This window comes from Chiloscyllium plagiosum, unplaced genomic scaffold (assembly GCF_037043375.1).
Source record: "Chiloscyllium plagiosum isolate Xiang-an unplaced genomic scaffold, Cpla_swu_hap1 HiC_scaffold_9, whole genome shotgun sequence".
Taxonomy (NCBI): Eukaryota; Metazoa; Chordata; class Chondrichthyes; order Orectolobiformes; family Hemiscylliidae; genus Chiloscyllium; species Chiloscyllium plagiosum.
Window position 1 is genome coordinate 1733486 of NW_028270147.1, and position 27837 is coordinate 1761322.

Genomic DNA, 27837 nt, shown 5'->3' on the forward strand with positions numbered 1-27837 from the left:
GCCCAGTGCCCGTCTCTCTCTGGGTCACACTGTACCCAGTGCCCGTCTCTCTCTGGGTCACACTGTACCCAGTGCCTGTCTCTCTCTGGGTCACTCTGTATCCAGTGCCCGTCTCTCTCTGGGCCACACTGTACCCAGTGCCCAGTGCCCATCTCTCTCTGGGTCACACTGTACCCAGTGCCCGTCTCTCTCTGGGTCACACTGTACCCAGTGCCTGTCTCTCTCTGGGTCACTCTGTATCCAGTGCCCGTCTCTCTCTGGGCCACACTGTACCCAGTGCCCAGTGCCCATCTCTCTCTGGGTCACACTGTACCCAGTGCCCGTCTCTCTCTGGGTCACACTGTACCCAGTGCCCGTCTCTCTCTGGGTCACACTGTACCCAGTGCCCGTCTCTCTCTGGGTCACTCTGTATCCAGTGCCCGTCTCTCTCTGGGCCACACTGTACTCAGTGCCCAGTGCCCGTCCCTCTCTGGGTCACACTGTACCCAGTGACCATCTCTCTCTGGGTCACACTGTACCCAGTGCCCGTCTCTCTATGGGTCACACTGTACCCAGTGCCCAGTGCCCGTCTCTCTCTGGGTCACACTGTACCCAGTGCCCGTCTCTCTCTGGGTCACACTGTATCCAGTGCCCATCTCTCTCTGGGCCACACTGTACCCAGTGCCCAGTGCCCGTCCCTCTCTGGGTCACACTGTACCCAGTGCCCAGTGCCCATCTCTCTCTGGGTCACACTGTACCCAGTGCCCGTCTCTCTCTGGGCCACACTGTACCCAGTGCCCAGAGCCCGTCCCTCTCTGGGTCACACTATACCCAATGCCCAGTGCCCATCTCTCTCTGGGTCACACTGTACCCAGTGCCCGTCTCTCTCTGGGTCACACTGTACCCAGTGCCCGTCTCTCTCTGGGTCACACTGTACCCAGTGCCCAGTGCCCATCTCTCTCTGGGTCACACTGTACCCAGTGCCCGTCTCTCTCTGGGTCACACTGTACCCAGTGCCCGTCTCTCTCTGGGTCACACTGTACCCAGTGCCCAGTGCCCATCTCTCTCTGGGTCACACTGTACCCAGTGCCCGTCTCTCTCTGGGTCACACTGTACCCAGTGCCCGTCTCTCTCTGGGTCACACTGTACCCAGTGCCCGTCTCTCTCTGGGTCACACTGTACCCAGTGCCCGTCTCTCTCTGGGTCACACTGTACCCAGTGCCCGTCTCTCTCTGGGTCACACTGTACCCAGTGCCCATCTCTCTCTGGGTCACACTGTACCCAGTGCCCAGTGCCCGTCTCTCTCTGGGTCACACTGTACCCAGTGCCCGTCTCTGTCTGGGTCACACTGTACCCAGTGCCCGTCTCTCTCTGGGTCACACTGTACCCAGTGCCCAGTGCCCATCTCTCTCTGGGTCACACTGTACCCAGTGCCCGTCTCTCTCTGGGTCACACTGTACCCAGTGCCCGTCTCTCTCTGGGTCACACTGTACCCAGTGCCCAGTGCCCATCTCTCTCTGGGTCACACTGTACCCAGTGCCCGTCTCTCTCTGGGTCACACTGTACCCAGTGCCCGTCTCTCTCTGGGTCACACTGTACCCAGTGCCCAGTGCCCGTCTCTCTCTGGGTCACACTGTACCCAGTGCCCGTCTCTCTCTGGGTCACACTGTACCCAGTGCCCGTCTCTCTCTGGGTCACACTGTACCCAGTGCCCGTCTCTCTCTGGGTCACTCTGTATCCAGTGCCCGTCTCTCTCTGGGCCACACTGTACTCAGTGCCCATCTCTCTCTGGGTCACACTGTACCCAGTGCCCAGTGCCCGTCTCTCTCTGGGTCACACTGTACCCAGTGCCCAGTGCCCGTCTCTCTCTGGGTCACACTGTACCCAGTGCCCGTCTCTCTCTGGGTCACACTGTACCCAGTGCCCGTCTCTCTCTGGGTCACACTGTACCCAGTGCCCAGTGCCCGTCTCTCTCTGGGTCACACTGTACCCAGTGCCCAGTGCCCGTCTCTCTCTGGGTCACACTGTACCCAGTGCCCATCTCTCTCTGGGTCACACTGTACCCAGTGCCCAGTGCCCGTCTCTCTCTGGGTCACACTGTACCCAGTGCCCAGTGCCCGTCTCTCTCTGGGTCACACTGTACCCAGTGCCCGTCTCTCTCTGGGTCACACTGTACCCAGTGCCCGTCTCTCTCTGGGTCACACTGTACCCAGTGCCCAGTGCCCGTCTCTCTCTGGGTCACACTGTACCCAGTGCCCAGTGCCCGTCTCTCTCTGGGTCACACTGTACCCAGTGCCCAGTGCCCGTCTCTCTCTGGGTCACACTGTACCCAGTGCCCAGTGCCCGTCTCTCTCTGGGTCACACTGTACCCAGTGCCCAGTGCCCGTCTCTCTCTGGGTCACACTGTACCCAGTGCCCAGTGCCCGTCTCTCTCTGGGTCACACTGTACCCAGTGCCCGTCTCTCTCTGGGTCACACTGTACCCAGTGCCCATCTCTCTCTGGGTCACACTGTACCCAGTGCCCGTCTCTCTCTGGGTCACACTGTACCCAGTGCCCAGTGCCTGTCTCTCTCTGGGTCACACTGTACCCAGTGCCCAGTGCCTGTCTCTCTCTGGGTCACACTGTACCCAGTGCCCAGTGCCCGTCTCTCTCTGGGTCACACTGTACCCAGTGCCCAGTGCCCGTCTCTCTCTGGGTCACACTGTACCCAGTGCCCGTCTCTCTCTGGGTCACACTGTACCCAGTGCCCGTCTCTCTCTGGGTCACACTGTACCCAGTGCCCAGTGCCCGTCTCTCTCTGGGTCACACTGTACCCAGTGCCCGTCTCTCTCTGGGTCACACTGTACCCAGTGCCCGTCTCTCTCTGGGTCACACTGTACCCAGTGCCCAGTGCCCGTCTCTCTCTGGGTCACACTGTACCCAGTGCCCAGTGCCCGTCTCTCTCTGTGAGGTGCCCCATCTACTCGCCGTCTCCTGGATGTTTGTTTCGTTCCCTCTCGGTGAGTTTTACTCAATCCCAGGAGAAACCCTCTTTCCAATCATTCAATCAATCAATCTCAGTAAAGTGGAACAGGATTTCAATCCTTTGAGCTGCTGCCAGAGATTAATCAGATTGGAGTTTACCGAGAGTCAGCACGATATTCCACTTCCCTCTCTGGGATGGATGATGGTACACAGATGTTTTTTCACCCCCACACTCCCCGCAGCGGGCCAGCCGCTGCATCTCCCGGCTCTGCCTTTGCCTGCCCCAGCCTTGACAATTCAGAGCCGGCCCTGGCTGAGGTCTCACTAACACACAGCACGTCCCACCCCAGACTGTCCCCTTCCTCACTGAGCCCATGTACAACTCTTTATTCCCATTCCCTCAATGAACTGAGTGGAATTGGCAGCTGCTGTCTGGGATTTGATCTCAGGATCATTAGGCTGACTTTCAGCATTCCCAATCTAATAACGTCCCCGATATGTTCCTGTTTCTGACAGCTCATTTACATCCACATTTCAGCCAATTCACTGTTTCAATAAACTCCACTGAAATGTGAACTGGATTACATTTATCCCATTTCACTCTGACTCAAACACACGTTTTTGGAATTAATCTGATTGAGGTTTTGCTGATTTGCTGAAGCTTTGGGAGATTGAATCTGTCTCTCCTACAATTTCTTTTGTGAAACCGTGTCTGTCACTGAGTGTGTGTTTCAGCTGGGAATTGTCAGCTCACTGTTTAAACCAGGACAGAGAGAGAGAGAAGCCGGGGTGGGAATGGCCAAACTGTTTGTCTTACATCAGCATCAGGGGAACGCTCGAACCTAACACTGAGACTCTGGTACAGGACACTTAGGCAGAGCCAGTATGGAGTTAGGGAAAGGGAAATCTGATGGCGATTGTTAGGAGCTGAACAGATAAAGGTGGGGGAAGGGGGGGGCTGCTAGATGTGGGATGTTTAGATTTATCAGAAAGCTTTTGATAAAGTTCCACACGAGAGACTTTTGAAGAAGATGACAAGATGTGGGATTCAGGGGGAGAGCCTGACATTGATTGTGAAAGAATGAATCGATAGAAAACAGACAGGAGGAATAAATAGGTCCTTCTCAGGATGGCAGGCTGGGACTAGTCATGTTCCACATGGATCAGTGATTGAATCCTGGCTATTCCCAATCTGCCTCCATCACTTTGATGTGAATTTGTTGCAAACACAGATGAGGAGGGAGTGTGAGTTGTGACGATGATGTACAAAGACACACGAAGGGGATTTGGAGAAGCTCACTGAGTGAGCGGACATTTGGCAGATGGAACACAATGTGGAGAAATGGGAGGTTCTCAGCCTGACAGGAAAATCAGAAATACAGAGCTTTCCCTAAATAGTGAGAGGCTGGGAAGTGGGGAAGTTCCAAGGCACTCGGATGTCCTTGTTCAGGAATTACTGAAAGGTAGCGAGCAGGGACAGCAAGGAAGGGTGACCATGGCTGTGGGTTTTTCTTCCCGGAGAGTTGGTGTATCACAGTAACACTGTCTCACTGTAATTAGTTTTAAATCACACAGCCCCAGGTGGACTCTAACCTGGTGTTGGGTGATTTATAACTTTGTCCATCCCAGTCCCACACTGGCTCCTCCACATCACTGTCATCATATCGAGTCCTGGTGAGGTTGTGCCTGGAGTCCTGTGTGCTGTTTCAATCTCCTTCCCTCGGGATAGACAGAGCTGTCAGGCAGGGAGGGTGGGGGGAGAGGTGTGTCAGACTGATGCTGGGAACAGGTGGATCCTCCTCATGGCAGCAATGAAATAAACAGGGCCTGGACCCCCTGCAACTTCAGAGAACGAGAGTTGAGGCGATCTCGTTCAAAAATCCTAAATTCTTCCAGGGCTCGACAGCAGAGGGACAGAATGGTCTCCCAGGGGCTGGGGTGAGTTCAGGCTCAGAGCACAGAGGGTCAGGATAAAGGGCAGGCCGTTCAGCACTGAGGTGGGAATTAGGAAGCTTCACTTAGAGGAGAGGGATATGAGAGAGAGAGAGATATGAGAGAGAGAGTGTGTGTGTGTGTGTGAGAGAGAGAGAATGAGATAGTGTTGAAGGAAGGGGAGAGACACAATGAGAGGGAGAGCAGCGTCTCTCTGACTGGGGTGAGAGCAGGAACGGGGAACGCTGGGACTCTCTGTTGAATGTAGCTCTCAGCTCAGTGAGGGCTTTCCGAAGGAAATCAACAAAGTGACTGGTTAAACAGCAGAAACTTCAGTCTCACCCTGGGGCCTGTCCCAACCTGAGGTTGGGAGACAGTGAGGACTGCAGATGCTGGAAACCAGAGTCTAGATTAGAGTGGTGCTGGAAAAGCACAGCAGGTCAGGCAGCATCCGAGGAGCAGGACAGTCGACATTTCGGGCAAAAGCCCTTCATCAGGAATGAGGCTTGAGAGCCGAGGGGCTGAGAGATAAATGGGAGGGGGATGGGGTGGGGGGAAGGTAGCTGGGAATGCAATAGGTAGATAGAGGTGGGAGAAAGGTGATAGGTCGGAGAGGAGGGTGGAGCAGATAGATGGGAAAGGTAATGGACAGGTCAAGAGGGTGGTGCCGGGTTGGTGGCTTGGGACTGGGTTAAGATGGGGGGGGGGGGAGGGGAAATGAGGAAACTGGTGAAGTCCACATTGATGCCCAGGGGTTGGAGGGTCCCAAGGCAGAAGATGAGGCGTTCTTCCACCAGGCATCGGGTGGTTAGTGTTTGGCGATGGAGGGGGCCCAGGACCTGCATGTCCTTGGTGGAGTGGGAGGGGGAGTTGAAGTGTTCAACCAGAGGGCGGTGGGTTGGTTGGTTGGTGCCGGTGTCCCAGAGATGTTCTCTGAAATGATCCACAAGTTGGTATCCTATCTCCCCGATGTAGAGGAGACCACATCGTGTGCAACAGATACAGTAGATGACATTGGTGGAGGTACAGGTAAATTTCTGTTGGATATGAAAGGGTCCTTTGGGGCCTTGGATGGAGGTGAGGGGGGAGGTGTAGGTGCAGGTTTTGCACTTCCTGGGGTGGGAGGGGAAGGTGTTGTGGGGGGGGGCGCGGGGATGGAAGGGGTAGTTGGTGGGGGAGCGTGGACCTGACGAGGGAGTGGTCTCTCTGGAATGCTGATAGGGCTAGGGAGGGAAATATATCTCTGGTGGTGGGGTCTGTTTGGAGGTGGCAGAAATGGCGGAGGATGATGCGTTGCATGTGGAGGTTAGTGGGTTGGTTCTGTTCTTGTTGCGTTGGGAAGGATGGGGCTCAAGGGCAGAGGTGCGGGGAGTGGAGGAGATTAACTGGAGAGCATCATTGACCATGTGGGAAGGGAAATTGCGATCTTGGAAGGAGGAAGCCATCTGGGATTTTCTAAGGTGGAATTGATCATCCTGGGAACAGACACAGCAGGGCGGAGGAATTGCGAATAAGGGATGGCATTTTTACAGGAGGGAGGGTGGGAGGAAGTGTAGTCTAGGTAGCTGTGGGAGTCGGTGGGCTTGTAGTATATGTCTGTGGTTAGTCGGTTGCTGGAGATGGAGGTGGAGAGGTCCAGGAAGGGGAGGGAGGTGTCAGAGATGGTCCAGGTGAATTTAAGGTCAGAGGGGAATGTGTTGGTGAAGTTGATGAACTGTTCAACCTCCAGGCAGCAGCATGAGGTGGCGCCGATGCAGTCATCAATGTAACGGAGGAAGAGGTGGGGAGTGGTGCTGGTGTAACTATGGAAGATGGACTGTTCTATGTAGCCGACAAAGAGACAGGCATAGCTGGGGCCCATGCAGGTGCCCATGGTGACCCCTTTGGTCTGGAGGAAGTGGGAGGATTGGAAGGTGAAATTGTTGAGGGTGAGGACCAGTTCAGCCAAATGAATGAGAGTGTCGGAGGAAGGGTACTGTTGGGAACGCTGGGAGAGGAAGAAATGGAGGGCTTGGAGACCTTCATTGTGATGAATCGATGTGCAAGGGACTGGATGTCCATGAGAAAGATGGGACGTTGGGGACTGGGGATACGAAAATCCTGGAAGAGGTGTAGGACATGGGTGTTGTCCCGAACATAGATGGGTGTTCCTGGACCAAGGGGGGACAGGACGGTTAACAGAGATAAGTTCGATGGGACAGGAGCAGGCTGACAATGGGCCGGCCGGGGCAGTCAGGTTTGTGAACCTTACGAAGGAGGTAGAATGGGGCGGTGTGGGGTTCATGGACAATGAGTTTGGAGGCTGTGGGTGGGCAATCCCCAGAGATGATGAGTTTGTGGATAGTCTGGGAGATGATGGTTTGGTGATGGGAGGTGAGGTCATGGACAAGGGGGTAGTCAGAGGAGCTGTCTGCGAGTTGGCGCCTGGTTTCAGAGGAGTAGAGGTCGGTGCACCAAACTACCTTGGCGGCAGTTGGAAATGAAGAGGTCGAGGGTGGGTAACAGGCCAGCGTGGGGTGTCCAGGTGGATGGGGTGTGTTAGAGGTGGGCGAAGGGGTCCTCGGTGGGTGGGCTGGAGTCTTGACTGAAAAAGTGGGCCCGAAGGTGGAGGTAGCGGAAGAAATGTTCAAGTTTGCGACACATGTCAAACTCATTAATCTGGGAGTATCGAGGGATGAAGGTGAGGTCTTTTACTGAGGACTGAACATTCGTTCCTCCTCACCACCCAACGCCTGGAGAACACCTCATCTCCCGCCTTGGGACCCTGGATTAATGTGGATTTCACCAGTTTCCTCATTTCTCCTCCCCCCCACCCCCCCACCTTATCCCAGTCCTAAGCCTACAACTCCGCACCGCCCTCCTGACCTGTCCATTATCTTTCCCATCTCTCCGCTCCACCCTCCTCTCTGACCTATTACCTTCTCCCCCACGTCCATCCACCTATCACATTCCCAGTTACCTTTCCCCCAGCCCCACCCCCCTCCCATTTATCTCTCCACACCCTCGGTTCACAAGCCTCATTCCTGATGAAAGGCGTGTGTCTGAAATGTTGATTTTCCTGCTCCTCGGATGCTGCCTGACCTGCTGTGCTTTTCCAGCACCACACTCTCGACTCTGATCTCCAGCATCTGCAATCCTCACTTACCCCTCGTGTCGGGATAAAAGGCAAGTTATTCAGCACTCAGCTGAGGAACGAGAGAGTGTTGAAGGAAGGGGAGAGACACAATGAGAGGGAGAGCAGCGTCTCTCTGACTGGGGGGAGAGCAGGAACGGGGAACACTGGGACTCTCTGTCGAATGGAGCTCTCAGCTCAGTGAGGGGTATCTGAAGGAAATCAACAAAGTGACTGGTTAAACTCAGAAACTTCTGTCTCACCCTGGGGCCTATCCCAACCTGAGGGTGGGATTAGAAATCCCTGAGCTCGGATTTTTGGGATATAAACCCCAGGTCCAGCCCAGAGTCTGGGACAGGCTCTGATCACCGGATCTGAGCAGGATTGAGTCTTTCTCCAGTCAGAGTCTGAATATATTGTCACCCTTTCCGACTAACTCACCCTTTCACACTGAATACAGACTCCAACAACAGACGTTTCAGAGATGGAACAGATTGGGAAAGTGAAAGGGAGAAAGTGTGTAAAAAAACAGCCACTTCTTAAAACTCACAGAGAGTCTGGCTGAGAGAGTCAGGCAGGATGTTCATCCACTAACTGACCAATAAACTCCAACGTGACCAAGAGAAGTCAATATTTATCCCTCAGCCAACCTCACCCAGTGCAGATTGAAGTAGAAACATTGAAAAGAGGAGGAGGCTATTCAGCCCCTCCAGTCTTCTACCCCATCCGACTCATCCTGTTCCCACTTTCTCCCCATCACCTATTTGACCCCTTTTTGTGGCAAGAACAGTCTTTATCACATTGCTACTGTGGGATCTTGCTGTGCACAAACTGGCTGCTGCATTTGCTGAGCTGGAAGGAACCTCATTGGCTGCAAGGTGCCCACGGTCACTCTGCCATGATGAAGGTTGTCATGGGAACGCCAACCAGCACCAATGTGAGGTCAGCCCTGAGCTGCCCCACCCCACGGGGGGTAGTCTAACGAGAAGAGGTTGTTGTCTTGAACAAGATGGAATGTTTATTTATCCTGTGATAGAACCAGGGACAAGTGCCAATAAACAGAGACTGGGAGACAGGGGAACTGTCTCTGCCCCCATCCAGACCCAGGAATGTCATAGAACATAGAACATAGAACATAGAACCTTACAGTGCAGTACAGGCCCTTCGGCCATCGATGTTGTGCCGTGTCATACCAATCTGAAGCCCATCTAACCTACACTATTCCATGTATGTCCATATGCTTGTCCAATGACGACTTAAATGTACTTAAAGTTGGCGAATCTACTACCGTTACAGGCAAAGCATTCCATCCCCTTACTACTCTCTGAGTAAAGAAACTACCTCTGACATCTGTCCTATATCTATCACCCCTCAATTTAAAGCTATGCCCCCTCGTGCTCACCATCACCATTCTTGGAAAAAGGCTCTCCCTGTCCACCCTATCTAACCCTCTGATTATCTTCTATGTCATCTCTCAACCTTCTTCTCTCTAACGAAAACAGCCTCAAGTCCCTTTCCTCATAAGACCTTCCCTCCATACCAGGCAACATCCTCGTAAATCTCCTCTGCACCTTTCCAAAGCTTCCACATCCTTCTTATAATGTGGTGACCAGAACTGTACACAATACTCCAAGTGCGGCCACACCAGAGTTTTGTACAGCCATAACCTCATGGCTCCGGAACTCGATCCCTCTATTAATAAAAGCTAAAACATTGTATGCCTTCTTAACAACCCTGTCAACCTGGGAGGCAACTTTCAGGAATCTGTGTACCTGGACACCAAGATCTCTCTGCTCATCTACACACCAAGAATCTTACCATTAGCCCAGTACTTTGCATTCCGGTTACTCCGACCAAAGTGAATCACCTCACACTTGTCCACATTAAACTCCATTCAGCTTATCTGTGTCTCTCTGTAACCCACAACATCCTTCGTCACTATCCACAACTCCACTGACCTTAGTGTCGTCTGCAAATTTACTAACCCACCCTTCTACGCCCTCATCCAGGTCATTTATAAAAATGACGAACACCAGTGGACCCAACACCGACCCTTGCGGTACACCACTGGTAACTGGACTCCAGGATGAACATTTCCCATCAACCACCACCCTCTGTCTTCTTTCAGCAAGCCAATTACTGATCCAAACTGCTATATCTCCCACAATCCCATTCCTCCGCATTTTGTACAATAGCCGACTGTGGGGAACCTTATCGAACGCCTTGCTGAAATCCATATACACCACATCAACCGGTTTCCTCTCATCTACCTGTTTAGTCACCTTCTCAAAGAACTCAATAAGGTTTGTGAGACACAACCTGCCCTTCACAAAACTGTGCTGACTATCCCTAATCAAATAATTCTTTTCTAGATGATTATAAATCCTATCTCTTATAACCTTTTCCAACACTTTACCAACAACTGAAGTAAAGCTCACTGGTCTATAATTACCAGGGTTGTCTCTACTCCCCTTCTTGAACAGGGGAACCACATTTGCTCTCCTCCAGTCTTGTGGCACTATTCCTGTAGACAATGACGATTTAAAGATCAATGCCAAAGGGTGTGGGTGGGGTGGTATGTGTGGGTGTGTGTATGGGGGTCTGTGTGGGTGGTGGGTGTGGGGTTGTGGAGTGGTGTGTGTATGTGTGTGTGTGTGTATTTGTGTATGTGGGTGTGTGTGGGGGGGTGATCTGTGGGTGTGGGGCGTTGGGGTGAAGTCTGAAACCAGTGACTGATAAAGATTCCCCATGACACCCTCAGTTTTAGCTACAGTACCCCCGTTCCTGAATGGGGACAGGGATTGAGGAGGGAGCTGCCTTTGATAAAGGCCATTCCCTGAGGCTCCATTCACACAGAGACACACACAACATGGACTGGGTCAGGAAACTGTCGACTCACCAGTGTGCAGTACATCTCGGGGCTCTCTCCACACGTACTGTTGGGGGGGTCCAGGCTGATCTTCAGAAACTTGGTGAGTTGGGTAACTTCAGGCTGACACGCCATGTAATCCCAGCTCAGCCCCTGGTCCCCGTGAACCTGGGTCTTACACAGGTCATAGTGACCCCAGGATGGGAAGCGTTGGCCAGAGAGACCCAGGCTCAGCCACAGTGTCTGGATGGTTAACAGACTGAACAGGGACATCGCTCTGACCTGACCGTGCTCTGAGAGCGATGCTCTCAGTGTCAGCACCCGATCCGGGGATCAGGAATCCCACAGGTTTCTCCCAGTCTCTGCCTCAGTTTCTGAGAGTGAGCAATTCCAGCTGTTTTTCCCAATGACGGAGCAGTTTTCCAATGGTTAGGAATTCCAGCTGCTTTCTTCCAGTGTCAGTGTCAGTGTCAGTTGACCGGGAGTCAGGAATTGGAGTTGCTTCTGGTAGTGTCTACAGTTTTCCAATAATCAGGAATTCCAGTTGTTTTTCCTAGTATCTGTGCAGTTTTCCAGCGATCAGGAATTCCAGTTGTTTTAGAATATCATAGAACAGAATTGCAATTTATTGTCACTTGTATTTATGAAAATACAAGGAAATGTGTGTACGCCGCCAACATTTGATGCCATTTTAATGACAGACATTCTATAAAGATGCAGAATTCCAGATGTTTCTCCCAATGTCAGTGCAGTTTTCCAGGGATCAGGAGTTTCTCCCAGCTGCCTGCTCCATCAAATGGATGTTGTGATTGGCTGATCACTTGGTACGAGGAGCCAATGGGATGACTCTATCCTGACCAGAATTGGGATCCATCCATCAGCTCTTTCCCCAGCATCGGAATCCTGTTGGGAGAGAAATGAAAACCAAGAGATTTTGGGATTAGTGTCCAATACTGCCTCACCATCATTCCCAATCTCTGTCTCCTGTTAGTAATGAACAATTTGGAAAGACAACAGCCAATAGGAGGAGAATCAAGGGCACAGTAAGATCCCAAATGAGAGTAAACTATTCCTCCTGTCACTTTCGGTCATACTCTACAGCAGCCTGCACTGGGAAAGCAAACATTTTCTCATTTTCATAGACATTTCATTCCCTTTCAATTAAATGCAGGGATAGGAAAATCTGCCCCCAGACCATTTCACAACACAAGGTGTTACTCTGGGAAATGAGTGGTGTACAGTCAAAAACAGCAAGGAATATAAACCATTCTCTGGGTGAAACACCACAGCGTTTTATAAACTGCAGCAGAAAAACCTTCAGAATCCTCAAATCTCCTAAAGTAACACTATTCCCCTTACGTCTCACACACACACACACACAGACAGACAAATACACATTCTTGCACACACTCAGACCCCTTCAGGTCTGTGCTACTCAAACCCAGCACCCTGACTGTCACACACACCATCCACTGACACACACTGTCACATACTCACCATCACCAATCACTGACACACACTCACTGTCTCCAATTAGCGACGTACACGATTACCTGCTTAAATGTTGACAACTGTTTTCACTTAAATAGCACCTGAATTCCGTAAGGTGCTCCAAAGAGCAATACAACATTGTAAACACAGGATAGGTCTGAGCAGAAAGCAGACACATGGAGAGTGTGGTGCTGGAAAAGCACAGCCGGTCAGGCAGCATCCCAACAGCAGGAGAGTCTACATTTCGGACATTCCTGATGAAGAGTTTATGCCTGAAACATCGATTGTCCTGCTCCTCGGATGCTGCCTGACCCGCTGCGCTTTCCCAGCACCACACTCCCGACTCTGATCTCCAGCATCTGCAGTCCTCACTTTCTCCTCGAGATATGGGGTGTATTAATCAGAGAATCATCTCCCAGGAGGGAGCTAATGAGCAGCGGGAAATGGAGAGATTCAGGAGGGGAGTTCAAATACTCAGAATGAAACTCCTGAAGACATGGTGGTCATTGATTAAGGAAAGACCATGGACCAGGAACCAGAGCCCAGAGTTTGTAATGTTTAGAGACATTACAAGATAGTGAGTGTGTAGGGACTGGAGGAAGTTACAGAGACAGGGAGGGAGTGAAGGGGCTGGAGGGTTACAGAGACAGGGAGGGCTGTCAGACTTCGAAAGTTTTACATAGAGAGAGAGATGAAGGAGTTGGAGGAGATTACAGACATAGGGAAGGGTCTGTGGGTTGGAGCAGGAAGGGGTCAGGAGTCAGAGGAATTTACAGAGATAGGGAGCAGTGTAGGGGGCTGGAGGGGGTTATAGAGATAGGGAGGGGGTGTAGGGGCTGGAGGGGGTTATAGAGATAGGGAGGGGGTGTAGGGGCTGGAGGAGGTTACAGAATAGGGAGGGGGTGTAGGGGTTGGAGGGGGTTACAGAGATAGGGAGGGGGTGTAGGGGCTGGAGGGGATTACAGAGACAGGGAGGGCTGTCAGACTTCGAAAGTTTTACATAGAGAGAGAGATGAAGGAGTTGGAGGAGATTACAGACATAGGGAAGGGTCTGTGGGTTGGAGCAGGAAGGGGTCAGGAGTCAGAGGAGTTTACAGAGATAGGGAGCAGTGTAGGAGGCTGGAGGGGGTTATAGAGATAGGGAGGGGGTGTAGGGGCTGGAGGGGGTTATAGAGATAGGGAGGGGGTGTAGGGGCTGGAGGAGGTTACAGAATAGGGAGGGGGTGTAGGGGTTGGAGGGGGTTACAGAGATAGGGAGGGGGTGTAGGGGCTGGAGGGGATTACAGAGGTAGGGAGGGGGTGTAGGGGCCAGAGGGGTTTCAGAGATTGGGAGGGGGCATAGGGGCCAGAGGGGGTTACAGAGATAGGGTGGGAGTGAAGGGGCTGGAGGGTTACAGAGAAAGGGAGGGGGTGTAGGGGCTGGAGGGGGTTACAGAGATAGGGAGGGGGTGTAGGGGCTGGAGGGGGTTACAGAGATAGGGAGGGGGTGTAGGGGCTGGAGGGGGTTACAGGGATAGGGAGAGGTGTAGGGGCTGGAGGGGGTTACAGAGATAGGGAGGGGGTGTAGGGGCTGGAGGGGGTTACAGAGATAGGGAGGGGGTGTAGGGGCTGGAGGAGGTGACAGAGATAGGGAGGGGGTGTGGGGGCTGGAGCGGGTTACAGAGATAGAGAGGGGGTGTAGGGGCTGGAGGGGGTTACAGAGATAGGGAGGGGGTGTAGGGGCTGGAGGGGGTTACAGAGATAGAGAGGGGGTGTAGGGGCTGGAGCGGGTTACAGAGATAGGGAGGGGGTGTAGGGGCTGGAGGGGGTTACAGAGATAGGGAGGGGGTGTAGGGGCTGGAGGGGGTTACAGCGATAGGGAGGGGTGTAGGGACTGGAGGGGGTAACAGAGATAGGGAGGGGGTGTAGGGGCTGGAGGGTGTTACAGAGATAGGGAGGGGGTGTAGGAGCTGGAGCGGGTTACAGAGGTAGGGAGGGGGTGTAGGGGCTGGAGAGGGTTACAGAGATAGGGAGGGGGTGTAGGGGCTGGAGGGGGTTACAGAGATAGGGAGGGAGTGTAAGGGCCGGAGGGGGTTACAGAGTTTTGTGGGCGGCATGGTGGAACAGTGGTTAGCACTGCTGCTTCACAGCATCAGAGACCCGGGTTCAATTCCCGCCTCAGGCGACTGACTGTGTGGAGTTTGCACGTTCTCCCCGTGTCTGCGTGGGTTTCCTCCGGGCGCTCCGGTTTCCTCCCACAGTCCAAAGATGTGCAGGTCAGGTGAATTGGCCATGCTAAATTGCCTGTAGTGTTAGGTAAGGGGTAAATGTAGGGGTATGGGTGGGTTGCGCTTCGGCGGGGCGGTGTGGACTTGTTGGGCTGAAGGGCCTGTTTCCACACTGTAAGTAATCTAATCTAATCCATTCTAATCAGAGATAGGGAGGGGGTGTAGGGGCCGGAGGGGGTTACAGAGATAGGGAGGGGGTGTAGGGGCTGGAGGGAGTTACAGAGATAGGGAGGGGGTGTATGGGCTGGAGGGGGTTACAGAGATAGGGAGGGGGTGTAGGGGCTGGACGGGGTTACAGAGATAGGGAGGGGGTGTAGGGGCCGGAAGGGGTTACAGACAAATGAAGTTTGTTGTCGGGGTTTATCCTCACTCATGGGCATCTTGAAGATTGTGGTGAGGTTTAGATGTTTCTGTTTATATTACGGAGATCATTCTCAGATGACATTTGTCCATGTTTTGCAAATGAATGTTAATAATTGAACATTGGGAAGGGGTGAATCGCATTTAAATTAATGACAGCGCTGACCTGAGAGGTGTTTGACTGATGCCCAGTGCGAGGGGCTGGGATGTGGGCAGGTTGAAATGTCTCTGTCTGAAAGCTGAGACATGAAACGAAATGCTGTGGAAAGTTAATCTGATGCCAAACAGGAGCATTAAACACCCGCAGGGTAACCAAAACACGTCCACAAGCCGACCGTTCATCACATACTCGCTCTCCAGCAAGCCAGCCAATTCCATTATTCCTTTGCTCAGGAATAAGCATTAAATAAAAGCACAACACCTCCTGCATCTCAAATCATTTCCAAATTCACTCACTGGGAGCGAGGAGATTCTGAGAAAGACCCATTTGATCTCAACTGTGGACATCGGACAAGGGGGTGAGAGATCCCCTCATACACACCGACAACACACTCGTACACAATAAACACACACACACACACACCCGCCCCACACACACACACACCCCCTACACACACACACACACACCCTACACACACACACACACACACACACACACCCCACACACACACACCCCCTACACACACACACACACACACACACACACCCGCCCCACACACACACACACCCCCTACACACACACACACACACACACACCCCACGCACACACACACATACACCCCCCCCCACACACACACACCCCCCACACACACACACACACACACACACCCCACACACACACACACACCCCCCCCCACACACACACACACCCCCACACACACACACCCCCCACACACACACACACCCCCCCCCACACACACACACACACATCCCACGCACACACACACATACACACCCCCACACACACACACAACAGACACACACACCCCCCCACACACACACACCCACACACACACACACACCTACACACACACACACACCCCACGCACACACACAACAGACACACACACCCCCCACACACACACACCGACCACACACACCCCACACACACACACACCCCACACACACACACCCCACACACACACACCCCACACACACACACCCACCACACACACCCCACACACACCCCACACACACCCCCCACACACACACACCCACACACACACCCCACACACCCACACACACCCCACACACACACACCCCACACACACACACCCCACACACACACACACCCACCACACACACCCCACACACACCCCACACACACCCCCCACACACACACACCCACACACACACCCCACACACCCACACACACCCCACACACACACACCCCACACACACACACACACACACACACACCCCACACACACACACACACACACACACACCCCACACACCCACACACACCCCACACACACACACCCCACACACACACACACACACACACACACACACCCCACACACACACACACCGACCACACACACCCCACACACACACACACCCACCACACACCCCACACACACACACACACACACACACACCCCACACACACACCCACACACACACACCCCACACACACACCCACCACACACACACACACACACCACAGACAAAACAGTTATTGCTGAGATACATTGACCCTCATTGAACCTCAAATACACTCTCTTACACAATAAACCCAATCCCTATAGAAGACACACATCCATATTATACAGAAACTCCCTGTACAAAACACACCACCCCAACCACCATCATCCATCTGAAACACAATCAGAAAGATGTACAGGAGGAGGCCATTCAGCCCAACGACTCTGTACAGACAGAATAACAGTGCTCAGGCTGATCCCATTCCCAGCTCTTGGTCTGCAGCTCTGGAGGTTCGAGCATCTCCAAGGAAAATCCTGGGCATTTTTAAAAACTGGGATGAGGGTTTCTGTCTCTCCTATCCTCTTGCAAAGTGAGTTTCTTCTCCCCACCAACCTCTGGGTGATGACATTCAGAACTGGAGCACGGTGGCTCAGTGGTTAGCACTGCTGCCTCATGGTGCCAGAGACCCGGGTTCAATTCCCGCCTCAGGCAACTCTCTGTGTGGAGTTTGCAAGTTCTCCCCGTGTCTGTGTGGGTTTCCTCCGGGTGCTCCGGTTTCCTCCCACAGTCCAAAGATGTGCAGGTCAGGTGAATTGGCAATGCTAAATTACCCAAGGTGTTCGGTGCATTATTCAGGGGTAAATGTAAGGTGGGGGAATGGGAATGGGAATGGGAATGGGAATGGGAATGGGAATGGGAATGGGAATGGGAGGGTTACTCTTGGGTGGGTCGGTGTGGACTTGTTGGGCCGAATGGCCTGCTTCCACACCATAGGGAATCGAATCTAATCTACCGGGAATCCAAGAGGACCTCGCAGTCACATTTCTACCCAATCACTGAGCCAGCAGAGAAATCCAGGAGTGGCCTCATGGGGGAACAGGGGGAGAGAGACAGGTTTTATTCAATGGTGTGTGTGTGTGTGTGGGTGTGTGTGTATGTGGGTGTGTGCGGGTGTATGCGTGTGTGTGGGTGTGTGTGTGTGTGGGTGAGTGTGTGTGAGTGTGTGTGTCTGTGGAGTGTGTGTGTGTGTGTGTGTGAGTGTGTGTGTGTGTGTGTGTGTCTGAATGATTCTGCTGTTAACACCAACACCCTGTGTCAAACTGACACATACCAGGTGGAATCTCTGAACAAAACTGCATCATTTCATCCAGTTTTCGATTTATTGTTCATCGTTAATGCCCGAGGGCATTACATCCAGCCTGGAAATGGGAGTGATCATGGAGTGGAGTTTATGAAATGATTAAACCGGGAGGGGAATTCTATCTAATCCCTGCTCCTCACTCTCCTCCTGAGAAAGAGGATTACAGCAATGAACATATCAGCTTTATAAACCCCAGACAACAGAAGCAATAACAAGGCATGTAGTTGTGTTTAGCAAAAGTTGTGTAAATTAATGCCGAGATTAGATTTCAGAGATATCGCTGGAGAAAGAAATCGATCAAAGTATAATCAGAGCTTTGAAATGCAGCCGCTGCTCTCAGTAACATCACATCAGGATTCCTCCACATCTAACCTCCCTCACATCTGGGTTTTATCACTCCCTCATTCCGGGGAATGGGATGTGATCCCACATTGGGAGAGTGGGGGCAGACCCAGAGACTCTCTCACTGTCTCACTTCACCAAACCCTCCAGCTGTTTCTGAGTCTCAATCCTGAACTCTCACACATTTCTCCCCCCGATTTCTGCTGAATTATTCCCCTCGGAACAATCTGTGTCTGGGTCACCTCCACACTCCAATATTCTCCAGCTCAGTCTCTCAGAACAACCCTCCACAAACGTCAGCTCCTCCAAAACTCTGCTCTTTGTACAGAACCCTCAGCAAGTCCCACTCACCCCTCACCCACTCTGCTCCCCAAGCAAGACACACTGCAGCCTCTACACCCCCTCCCTATCTCTGTAACCCCCTCCAGCCCCTACACCCCCTCCCTATCTCTGTCACCTCCTCCAGCCCCTACACCCCCTCCCTATCTCTGTAACCCACTCCAGCCCCTAAACCGCCTCCCTATCTCTGTCACCTCCTCCAGCCCCTACACCCCCTCCCTATCTCTGTACACCCTCCAGTCCCTACACCCCCTCCCTATCTCTGTACACCCTCCAGCCTATACACCCCCATCACCCTCACCCCTACACCCTCACTCCCATCACCCTCACCTCATCACCCTCACTCCCATCACCCTCACCTCATCACCCTCACTCCCATCAGCCCCACCCCCAACACCCTCACCCCAACACCCTCACCCCAACAACCTCACCCCATCACCCTCACCCCATCACCCTCACCCTCATTACCTGCACTCCCATCACCCTCACCCCAACATCTTCACCCCAACACCCTCACTCCCCAACACCCTCACTCCCCAACACCTTCACCCTGTCACCCTCAACCCAACACCCTCAACCCAACACACTCAACCCATCACCCTCACTCCCCAACATCCTCACCCCGAACTCCCTCACCTCATCACCCTCACTCCCATCAACCCCACCCCCAACATGCTCACCCCATCACCCTCACCCCCATCACCCTCACCCCCAACATGCTCACCCCATCACCCTCACCCCCATCACCCTCACCCCCAACACCTTCACCCCATCACCCTCACCCACATCACCCTCACCTCCCATCACCCTCACCCCATCACTCTCACCCCATCACCCTCACCCCATCACCTTCACCCCCAACACCCTCACCCTCAAAACCCTTACCCCCATCACACTTACCCCCATCACCCTCATCCCCCAACACCCTCACCCCATCACCCTCACCCCCATCACCCTCACCCCATCACCCTCACCCCCATCACCTTCACCCCATCACCCTCATCCCATCACCCTCACCCCCATCACCCTCACCCCCATCACCCTCACCCCCATCACCCTCACCCCCTACACCCTCACCCTCCACACCACCACCATCCCCACCCCCCATCCCACCCAACCACTGCCCCAGGAACTGACCATGGAGACAGTGGGAATCTGCAGGGATTGGGTTTGTCTGCTGATCAGTCACCAACCCCCTCCAGTAACAACATTATACCTGGAGGGATAAAGGCACTCCGAAGTTGTTCGGCCAAGTCCTGTGTGAGGAGTGAACGGTGAGAGGTTCCACAATGTGTCCTCCTGGAGAGGAGCCACACTGGGAGGTCTCACTCGCTCCAGAACCCCAGGGGCACTGAAGCAAAGAACAGGTCACTGGGCCTGGAGCAGGAAAGGTCAAACTGGAAGACTGGTTTCAGTGAGGAGTAATGTTGCGAGAGTCAGCTTGGTCAGGTACCATGGGTTCGATTCCAGGCTCGGGCGACTGTCTGTGTGGAGTTTGCACATTCTCCCCGTGTCTGGGTGGGTTTCCTCCCACAGTCAAAGCTGTGCAGGTCAGGGTGAATTGGCCATGGGAAATTGCCCGAAGTGTTAGGTACATTAGTCAGAGGGAAATGAGACTGTGTGGGGAGACCCTCTTTGGAGGGTCTTTGGACCCTCTTTGGTGTGGACGTGTGGGGCCGAAGGGCCTGTTTCCACACACTGTAGGGAATCTAATCTAATCAAAACTCTGCCTCTTTGGACCCTCTTTGGTGTGGACGTGTGGGGCCGAAGGGCCTGTTTCCACACACTGTAGGGAATCTAATCTAATCAAAACTCTGCCTCTTTGGACCCTCTTTGGTGTGGACGTGTGGGGCCGAAGGGCCTGTTTCCACACACTGTAGGGAATCTAATCTAATCAAAACTCTGCCTCTTTGGACCCTCTTTGGTGTGGATGTGTGGGGCCGAAGTGCCTGTTTCCACACACTGTAGGGAATCTAATCTAATCAAAACTCTGCCCAGGAGAAGGAACCAGCAGAAGGCAGCAACTCAACCAAAGGATTCAACACGTTCTTCACCAAAACTGAACCGAGAGCTCCTCGGAGAGTTTTGCACATTTGGAGAATGTGCACATTTGCCGGCGTGAGATTCCAATCCAGTAAGAGCCCAGCCTCATGGTTTACCAGCTTCCCCTGTTTCCATCTTTAACCCAACATCGAACCTCCGTCACAAACGTTTTGTCTTGTCTGTCAGGGGAAAGTGTGGACGTGGAGAAAAAGAGGGATTTTGGAGTTAATATTCTCGGGAGATAGTGGTTTTAAGAGTTTGTGTCATTGCCATTCCTAAAATTTTGTAAAGTAATTTTTATTAGTAAGAAATAGTTATTCCTCATTTATATAAAACAAATGGTGCCAGAAATCTTTGTAATGGGTATGGTTTAGGGGAGTACATTGAGGGGCAGATCAATTCAGACGGGTTATCGCAATAACTTCACCAAACGTTCACATCTTACACACCGGCGGGTCTCCACGTTGCCTTTGTGCATGTGGTTAACTCTGGGACATGCCAACCCCACCACTCACACATTTCAGGCACCAACCACTGTCTGTGTGAAAGATACTTACCTGAAACATATTTGATATTTGAGTGGGTGTGTTCTAGACCCCAGGCCCTACACAATAGGGCCTCCCTCCCATCCTCCTCCTCTAACCTAATTTTAAAGTCCACAGGTAAGCTACTCAGTGTTCTTGCTTTGGAGACGAAGTGTAGAGTAATGGCAGCGCAGGCAGTGGAATGTTCCTCCTGCAGGATGTTCGAGGTAGGGGTGACCACCGATACTCCTGCCGACTTCATCTGCAGGAAATGCAGTCAGATCCTGCTCCTCACAGAACGAGTTAGGGAACTGGAACTGGAGTTGGATGAACTGAGGATTATTCGAGAGGCTGAGAGGGTGATAGTTAGAAGCTACAGGGACATAGTTACGCCAGAGAACAGAGGTAGCTGGGTAACAGTTAGAGGTGGGAAGGGGAGGAAGCAGGCAGTGCAGGGATCCCCTGTGGTCGTTCCCCTAAACAATAAGTATACCGCTTTGGGTACTGTTGGGGAGACGGCCTAGCAGGGGTAAGCTGCAGTGACCGGGTCTGTGGCGTGAAGTCTGGCTCTGAGACTCAGAAGGGAAAGGGGGAGAGGAGGAGAGCGCTAGTTATAGGGGACTCTCTAGTTAGAGGGACGGACAGGCGGTTCTGTGGACATGGGCGAGACTCACGGATGGTTTGTTGCCTCCCGGGTGCCAGGGTCCGAGACGTCTCAGACCGTGTCTTCAGAATCCTTAAGGGGGAGGGGGTGCAGCCAGAAGTCGTGGTGCACGTTGGCACCAACGACATAGGTAGGAAGAGGGGTGGGGAGGTCATTCAAGAGCTCAGGGAATTAGGCTGGAAGCTAAAAGCTAGGACGGACAGAGTCATCATCTCTGGGTTGTTGCCGGTGCCACGTGACAGTGAGGCAAGGAATAGGGAGAGAGTGCAGTTGAACACGTGGCTGCAAGGATGGTGTAGGAGGGAGGGCTTCAGGTATTTGGACAATTGGACTGCATTCTGGGGAAGGTGGGACCTGTACAAGCAGGACGGGTTGCACCTGAACCAGAAGGGCACCAATATCCTGGGGGGTAGGTTTGCTAGCACTCTTCGGGGGGGGGTTTAAACTAATTTGGCAGGGGGATGGGATCCGGACTTGTAGTCCAGCAAGTAGGCTAGCTGTTTGTCAGGATGTCCAAGAATGTAGGGAGGCTGTGGAGAAGGTAGCACTGACAGGGACTACTTGCGGACACAGAGATGGGTTCAAGTGCGTATACTTCAACGCAAGGAGTATCAGAAATAAGGTCGGTGAACTTAAGGCGTGGATCGGTACCTGGGACTACGATGTTGTGGCCATCACGGAAACGTGGATAGAAGAGGGACAGGAATGGGTGTTGGAGGTTCCTGGTTACAGATGTTTCAGTAAGATTAGGGGGACGTGGTAAAAAAGGAGGGGGGGTGGCGTTGCTAATTAGAAATGGTATAACAGCTGCAGAAAGGCAGTTCCAGGGGGATCTGCCTTTGGAGGTAGTAATGGGCTGAAGTCAGAAATAGGAAAGGAGCAGTCACCTTGTTGGGTGTTTACTATAGGCCCCCCAATAGCAGCAGAGATGTGGAGAAACAGATTGGGAAACAGATTTTGGAAAGGTGCAGAAGCCACAGGGTCGTAGTCATGGGCGATTTCAACTTCCCAAATATTGATTGGAAGCTCTTTAGATCAAGTAGATTGGATGGGGCGGTGTTTGTGCAGTGTGTCCAGGAAGCTTTTCTAACTCAGTATGTAGATTGTCCGACCAGAGGGGAGGCCATATTGGATTTGGTACTTGGTAACGAACCGGGACAAGTGATGGGCTTGTTAGTGGGTGAGCATTTTGGTGATGGTGACCACAATTCTGTGACTTTCACCTTGGTTATGGAGAGAGATAGGTGTGTGCAACAGGGCAGGTTTTACAATTGGGGGAAGGGTAATTACGATGCTGTAAGACAGGATCTGAGGAGCATAAGTTGGGAGCATAGGCTGTCAGGGAAGGATGTCGTGGAAATGTGGAACTTTTTCAAGGAACAGATACGACGTGTCTTTGATATGTCTGTACCTGTCAGGCAGGAAAGGGATGGTCGTATGAGGGAACCTTGGTTGACGAGGGAGGTTGAATGTCTTGTAAAGAGGAAGAAGGAGGCTTACATAAGGTTGAGGAAGCAAGGTTCAGACAGAGCGTTGGAGGGATACAGGATAGCCAGAAGGGAGCTGAAGAAAGGGATTAGGAGAGCTAAGAGAGGGCATGAAAAATCTTTGGCGGATAGGATCAAGGATAACCCCAAGGCATTTTATGCGTATGTGAGAAACATGAGAATGACGAGAACGAGGGTAGGTCCGATCAAGGACAGTAGTGGGAGACTGTGTATTGAGTCGGAAGAGATAAGTGAGGTCTTGAATGAGTACTTTTCTTCAGTATTAACGAACGAGAGGGACCGTATTGTTGAAGAGGAGAGTGTGAAACGGACTGGTAAACTAGAGGAGATACTTGTTAGGAAGGAAGATGTGTTGGGCATTTTGAAAAATAGGATAGACAAGTCTCCCGGGCCTGACGGGATATATCCTAGGATTATGTGGGAAGCAAGAGAGGAAATTGCAGAGCTGTTGGCAATGATCTTTTGATCTTCACTGTCAATGGGGGTGGTACCAGGGGACTGGAGAGTGGCGAATGTTGTGCCCCTGTTCAAAAAGGGATAAGGGATAACCCAGGGAATTACAGGCCAGTTAGTCTTACTTCGGTGGTAGGCAAAGTAATGGAAAGGGTACTGAGGGATAGGATTTATGAGTATCTGGAAAGACACTGCTTGATTAGGGACAGCCAGCACGGATTTGTGAGGGGTAGGTCTTGCCTTACAAGTCTTATTGAATTCTTTGAGGAGGTGACCAAGCATGTGGATGAGGGTAGAGCAGTGGATGTAGTGTACATGGATTTTAGTAAGGCATTAGATAAGGTTCCCCATGATAGGCTTATGCGGAAAGTCAGGAGGCATGGGATAGTGGGAAATTTGGCCAGTTGGATAGAAAACAGGCTAACTGGTCGAAGGCAGAGAGTGGTGGTAGATGGTAAATATTCAGCCTGGAGCCCAGTTACAAGTGGAGTTCCGCAGGGATCAGTTCTGGGTCCTCTGCTGTTTGTAATTTTTATTAATGACTTGGGTGAGGGAGTCGAAGGGTGGGTCAGTAAATTTGCAGATGATACGAAGATTGGTGGAGTTGTGGATAGTGAGGAGGGCTGTTGTCGGCTGCAAAGGGACTTAGATATGATGCAGAGCTGGGCTGAGGAGTGGCAGATGGAGTTTAACCCTGCCAAGTGTGAGGTTGTCCATTTTGGAAAGACAAATAAGAATGTGGAATACAGGGTTAATGGTAGGGTTCTTAGTAAGGTGGAGGAGCAGAGGGATCTTGGGGTCTATGTTCATAGATCTTTGAAAGTTGCCACTCAGGTGGATAGAGCTTGGAAGAAGGTCTATGGTGTATTAGCGTTCATTAGCAGAGGGATTGAATTCAAGAGTCGTGAGGTGATGTGACCTTGGTTCGGCCACATTTGGAGTACTGTGTGCAGTTCTGGTCACCTCACTTTAGGAAAGATGTGGAAGCTTTGGAGAGGGTGCAGAGAAGATTTACCAGGATGTTGCCTGGAATGGAGAATAGGTCGTACGAGGATAGGTTGAGAGTGCTAGGCCTTTTCTCGTTGGAACGGCGAAGGATGAGGGGTGACTTGATAGAGGTTTATAAGATGATCAGGGGAATAGATAGAGTAGACAGTCAGAAACTTTTTCCCCGGGTACAACAGAGTGTTACAAGGGGACATAAATTTACAGTGAAGGGTGGAAGGTATAGGGGAGATGTCAGGGGTGGGTTCTTTACCCAGAGAGTGGTGGGGGCATGGAATGCGCTGCCTGTGGGAGTGGCAGAGTCAGAATCATTGGTGATCTTTAAGCGGCAATTGGATAGGTACATGGATGGGTGCTTAAGCTAGGACAAATGTTCGGCACAACATCGTGGGCCGAAGGGCCTGTTCTGTGCTGTATTGTTCTATGTTCTATGTTCTAACATCTCCCACCCTCACAGAAGATCAAATATTCCCAGTGACATTATTATACGCTCACAATGAGAAGATCAGACAATCCTTGTGAGCACAAAACATGCTGAATGATTGGGCCCTGCGGCACTCCCTCATCACAGACCCTCTGACAGTGCAGCACTCCCTCAGCACTGACCCTCTGACAGTGCGGCACTCCCTCAGTACTGACCCCCTGACAATGCAGCACTCCCACAGCACTGACCCTCTGACAGTGTGGCACTCCCACAGCACTGACCCCCTGACAGTGCAGCACTCCCACAGCACTGACCCTCTGACAGTGCGGCACTCCCTCAGTACTGACCCTCTGACAGTGTGGCACTCCCTCAGTACTGACCCTCTGACAGTGCGGCACCCCCTCAGTACGGACCCTCTGACAGTGTAGCACTCCCTCAGTACTGACCCTCTGACAGTGTGGCACTCCCTCAGTACTGACCCTCTGACAGTGCGGCACTCCCTCAGTACTGACCCCCTGACAGTGTGGCACTCCCTCAGTACTGACCCTCTGACAGTGCAGCACTCCCTCAGCACTGACCCTCTGACAGTGTGGCACTCCCTCAGTACTGACCCTCTGACAGTGTAGCACTCCCTTAGTACTTTAAGGGTCAGAGCAGTGTCAAAGGGCCAAATGGCCTGTTTCCACACTTTGGGGACTCAATGATTTTATACGATATCGGAGCAGAATTAGGCCATTCGGCCCATTGAACCTTCTCCGTCATTCAATCATGGCCGATACGTTTTTCAACCCTCAACCCCACTCTCTTGCCTTTTCCCATAACCCTTACTCCCTTGTTAATCGACAGAGGCTGTGCTAGAGAGTAACCAGGTTAGTGTTAATCCACAGAGAGTGTGCTGGAGAGTAACCAGGTTAGTGTTAATCGACAGAGAGTGCGATGGAGAGTAACCAGGTTAGTGTTAATCTACAGAGAGTGTGATGGAGAGTAACCAGGTTAGTGTTAATCTACAGAGTGTGCTGGAGAGTAACCAGGTTAGTGTTAATCTACAGAGACTGTGATGGAGAGTAACCAGGTTAGTGTTAATCTACAGAGAGTGTGCTGGCGAGTAACCAGGTTAGTGTTAATATACAGAGTGTGTGATGGCGAGTAACCAGGTTAGTGTTAATCGACAGAGACTGTGATGGAGAGTAACCAGGTTAGTGTTAATCTACAGAGTGTGCTGGAGAGTAACCAGGTTAGTGTTAATCTACAGAGAGTGTGATGGCGAGTAACGAGGTTAGTGTTAATCTACAGAGTGTGCTGGAGAGTAACCAGGTTAGTGTTAATCGACAGAGACTGTGATGGAGAGTAACCAGGTTAGTGTTAATCTACAGAGTGTGCTGGAGAGTAACCAGGTTAGTGTTAATATACAGAGTGTGTGATGGCGAGTAACCAGGTTAGTGTTAATATACAGAGTGTGTGATGGAGAGTAACCAGGTTAGTGTTAATCGACAGAGACTGTGATGGAGAGTAACCAGGTTAGTGTTAATCTACAGAGAGTGTGCTGGCGAGTAACCAGGTTAGTGTTAATATACAGAGTGTGTGATGGAGAGTAACCAGGTTAGTGTTAATCTACAATCACCTCCAGTTCCAGGCTTACCTCTCCACAATGAATATTTGCAAAGGTGAGGATGTATTATTTATGCTCTGGGACTTTGAATAGAATCATTTCCAATTCTTATCACACGGGAGTCAGGGGAATGTTTTCATCCTTTTGTGTCCCTAAAGGTGAAGGATATCGGGTCTGAGATAGAATCAACCCCATTTCATCTCCCTGTGTCAACCCCAAACACCCCCAGGATAGGGACAGCACAGGGTTAGATACAGAGTAAAGCTCCCTCTACACTGTCCCCCATCAAAGACTCCCAGGATAGGGACAGCATGGGGTTAGATACAGAGTAAAGCTCCCCCTACACTGTCCCCCCTCAAACACTCCCAGGATAGGGACAGCACAGGGTTAGATACAGAGTAAAGCTCCCCCTACACTGTCCCCCCTCAAACACTCCCAGGATAGGGACAGCACGGGGTTAGATACAGAGTAAAGCTCCCCCTACACTGTCCCCCCTCAAATACTCCCAGGATAGGGGCAGCAGCAGTTAGATACAGAGTAAAGCTCCATCTACACTGTCCCCATCATACACTCCCAGCACGGGGTTAATACAGAGCAACACTGCCTCTAAGCTTTCAGGCTGAAAGTAAAGCTCTCTCTATCCTGTCCCTATCAATCAGGGCCGGTACTGAAGGAGTTCCACATCCTTTCGGAAAAGCAGGGTCAGGATTTGATACAATAGTCCGATTGCAATCTCAGTGATCTCTAAATGTTCATAACCTCCTAACTCTGATCGTCTCTGTCACTGTTCACAAAGCCCTGGGTCCCAATGTCTTTATAAACACTTTTATCCAGCACTGTTTAAAGACAGGTTTCAGTGTGACTTCTCCCAAGGTTGAATAGCCAGTTAACATCAGGTCTTGCAGATGAAGAATGACAAGTTGGGGTGTGCGATCCTGCCTGGGGAGCGCGGGCTGGAGTAGGTGACTCCCAGGAGAGTAAGGAAAGGAGGGTTAATCCATTGGGATTGGAGTTGAAGCTGAGAGCTGGAGTAGGAGTCATTCCCGAGATATGGAAACACTGGAGGGGGAAGCATTTGGTGTGAGCTTCCTCCCAATCCCTGAGCTCAGAGTGTGACACTCTGTAAACAGACCAAAGAGAAACGAGCGCAGCTCGATGTAAT

The 27837-nt window shown here is 51.9% G+C and overlaps 1 protein-coding gene across 3 annotated transcripts in view; it reads right to left on the reverse strand.

The window, feature by feature from the left end:
• The window catches only part of LOC122548752 (netrin-G1-like), a 140188-nt gene that overhangs the window by 51832 nt on the left and 60519 nt on the right, over nt 1–27837 (reverse strand). For all 3 annotated transcript variants that reach the window (XM_087990246.1, XM_087990247.1, XM_087990248.1), the window contains exon 3: nt 10888–11760. In XM_087990246.1, the coding sequence (XP_087846372.1) occupies nt 10888–11130 (243 nt within the window). In that variant the 5' untranslated portion in view covers nt 11131–11760. The remainder of the gene's footprint in view (nt 1–10887; nt 11761–27837) is intronic.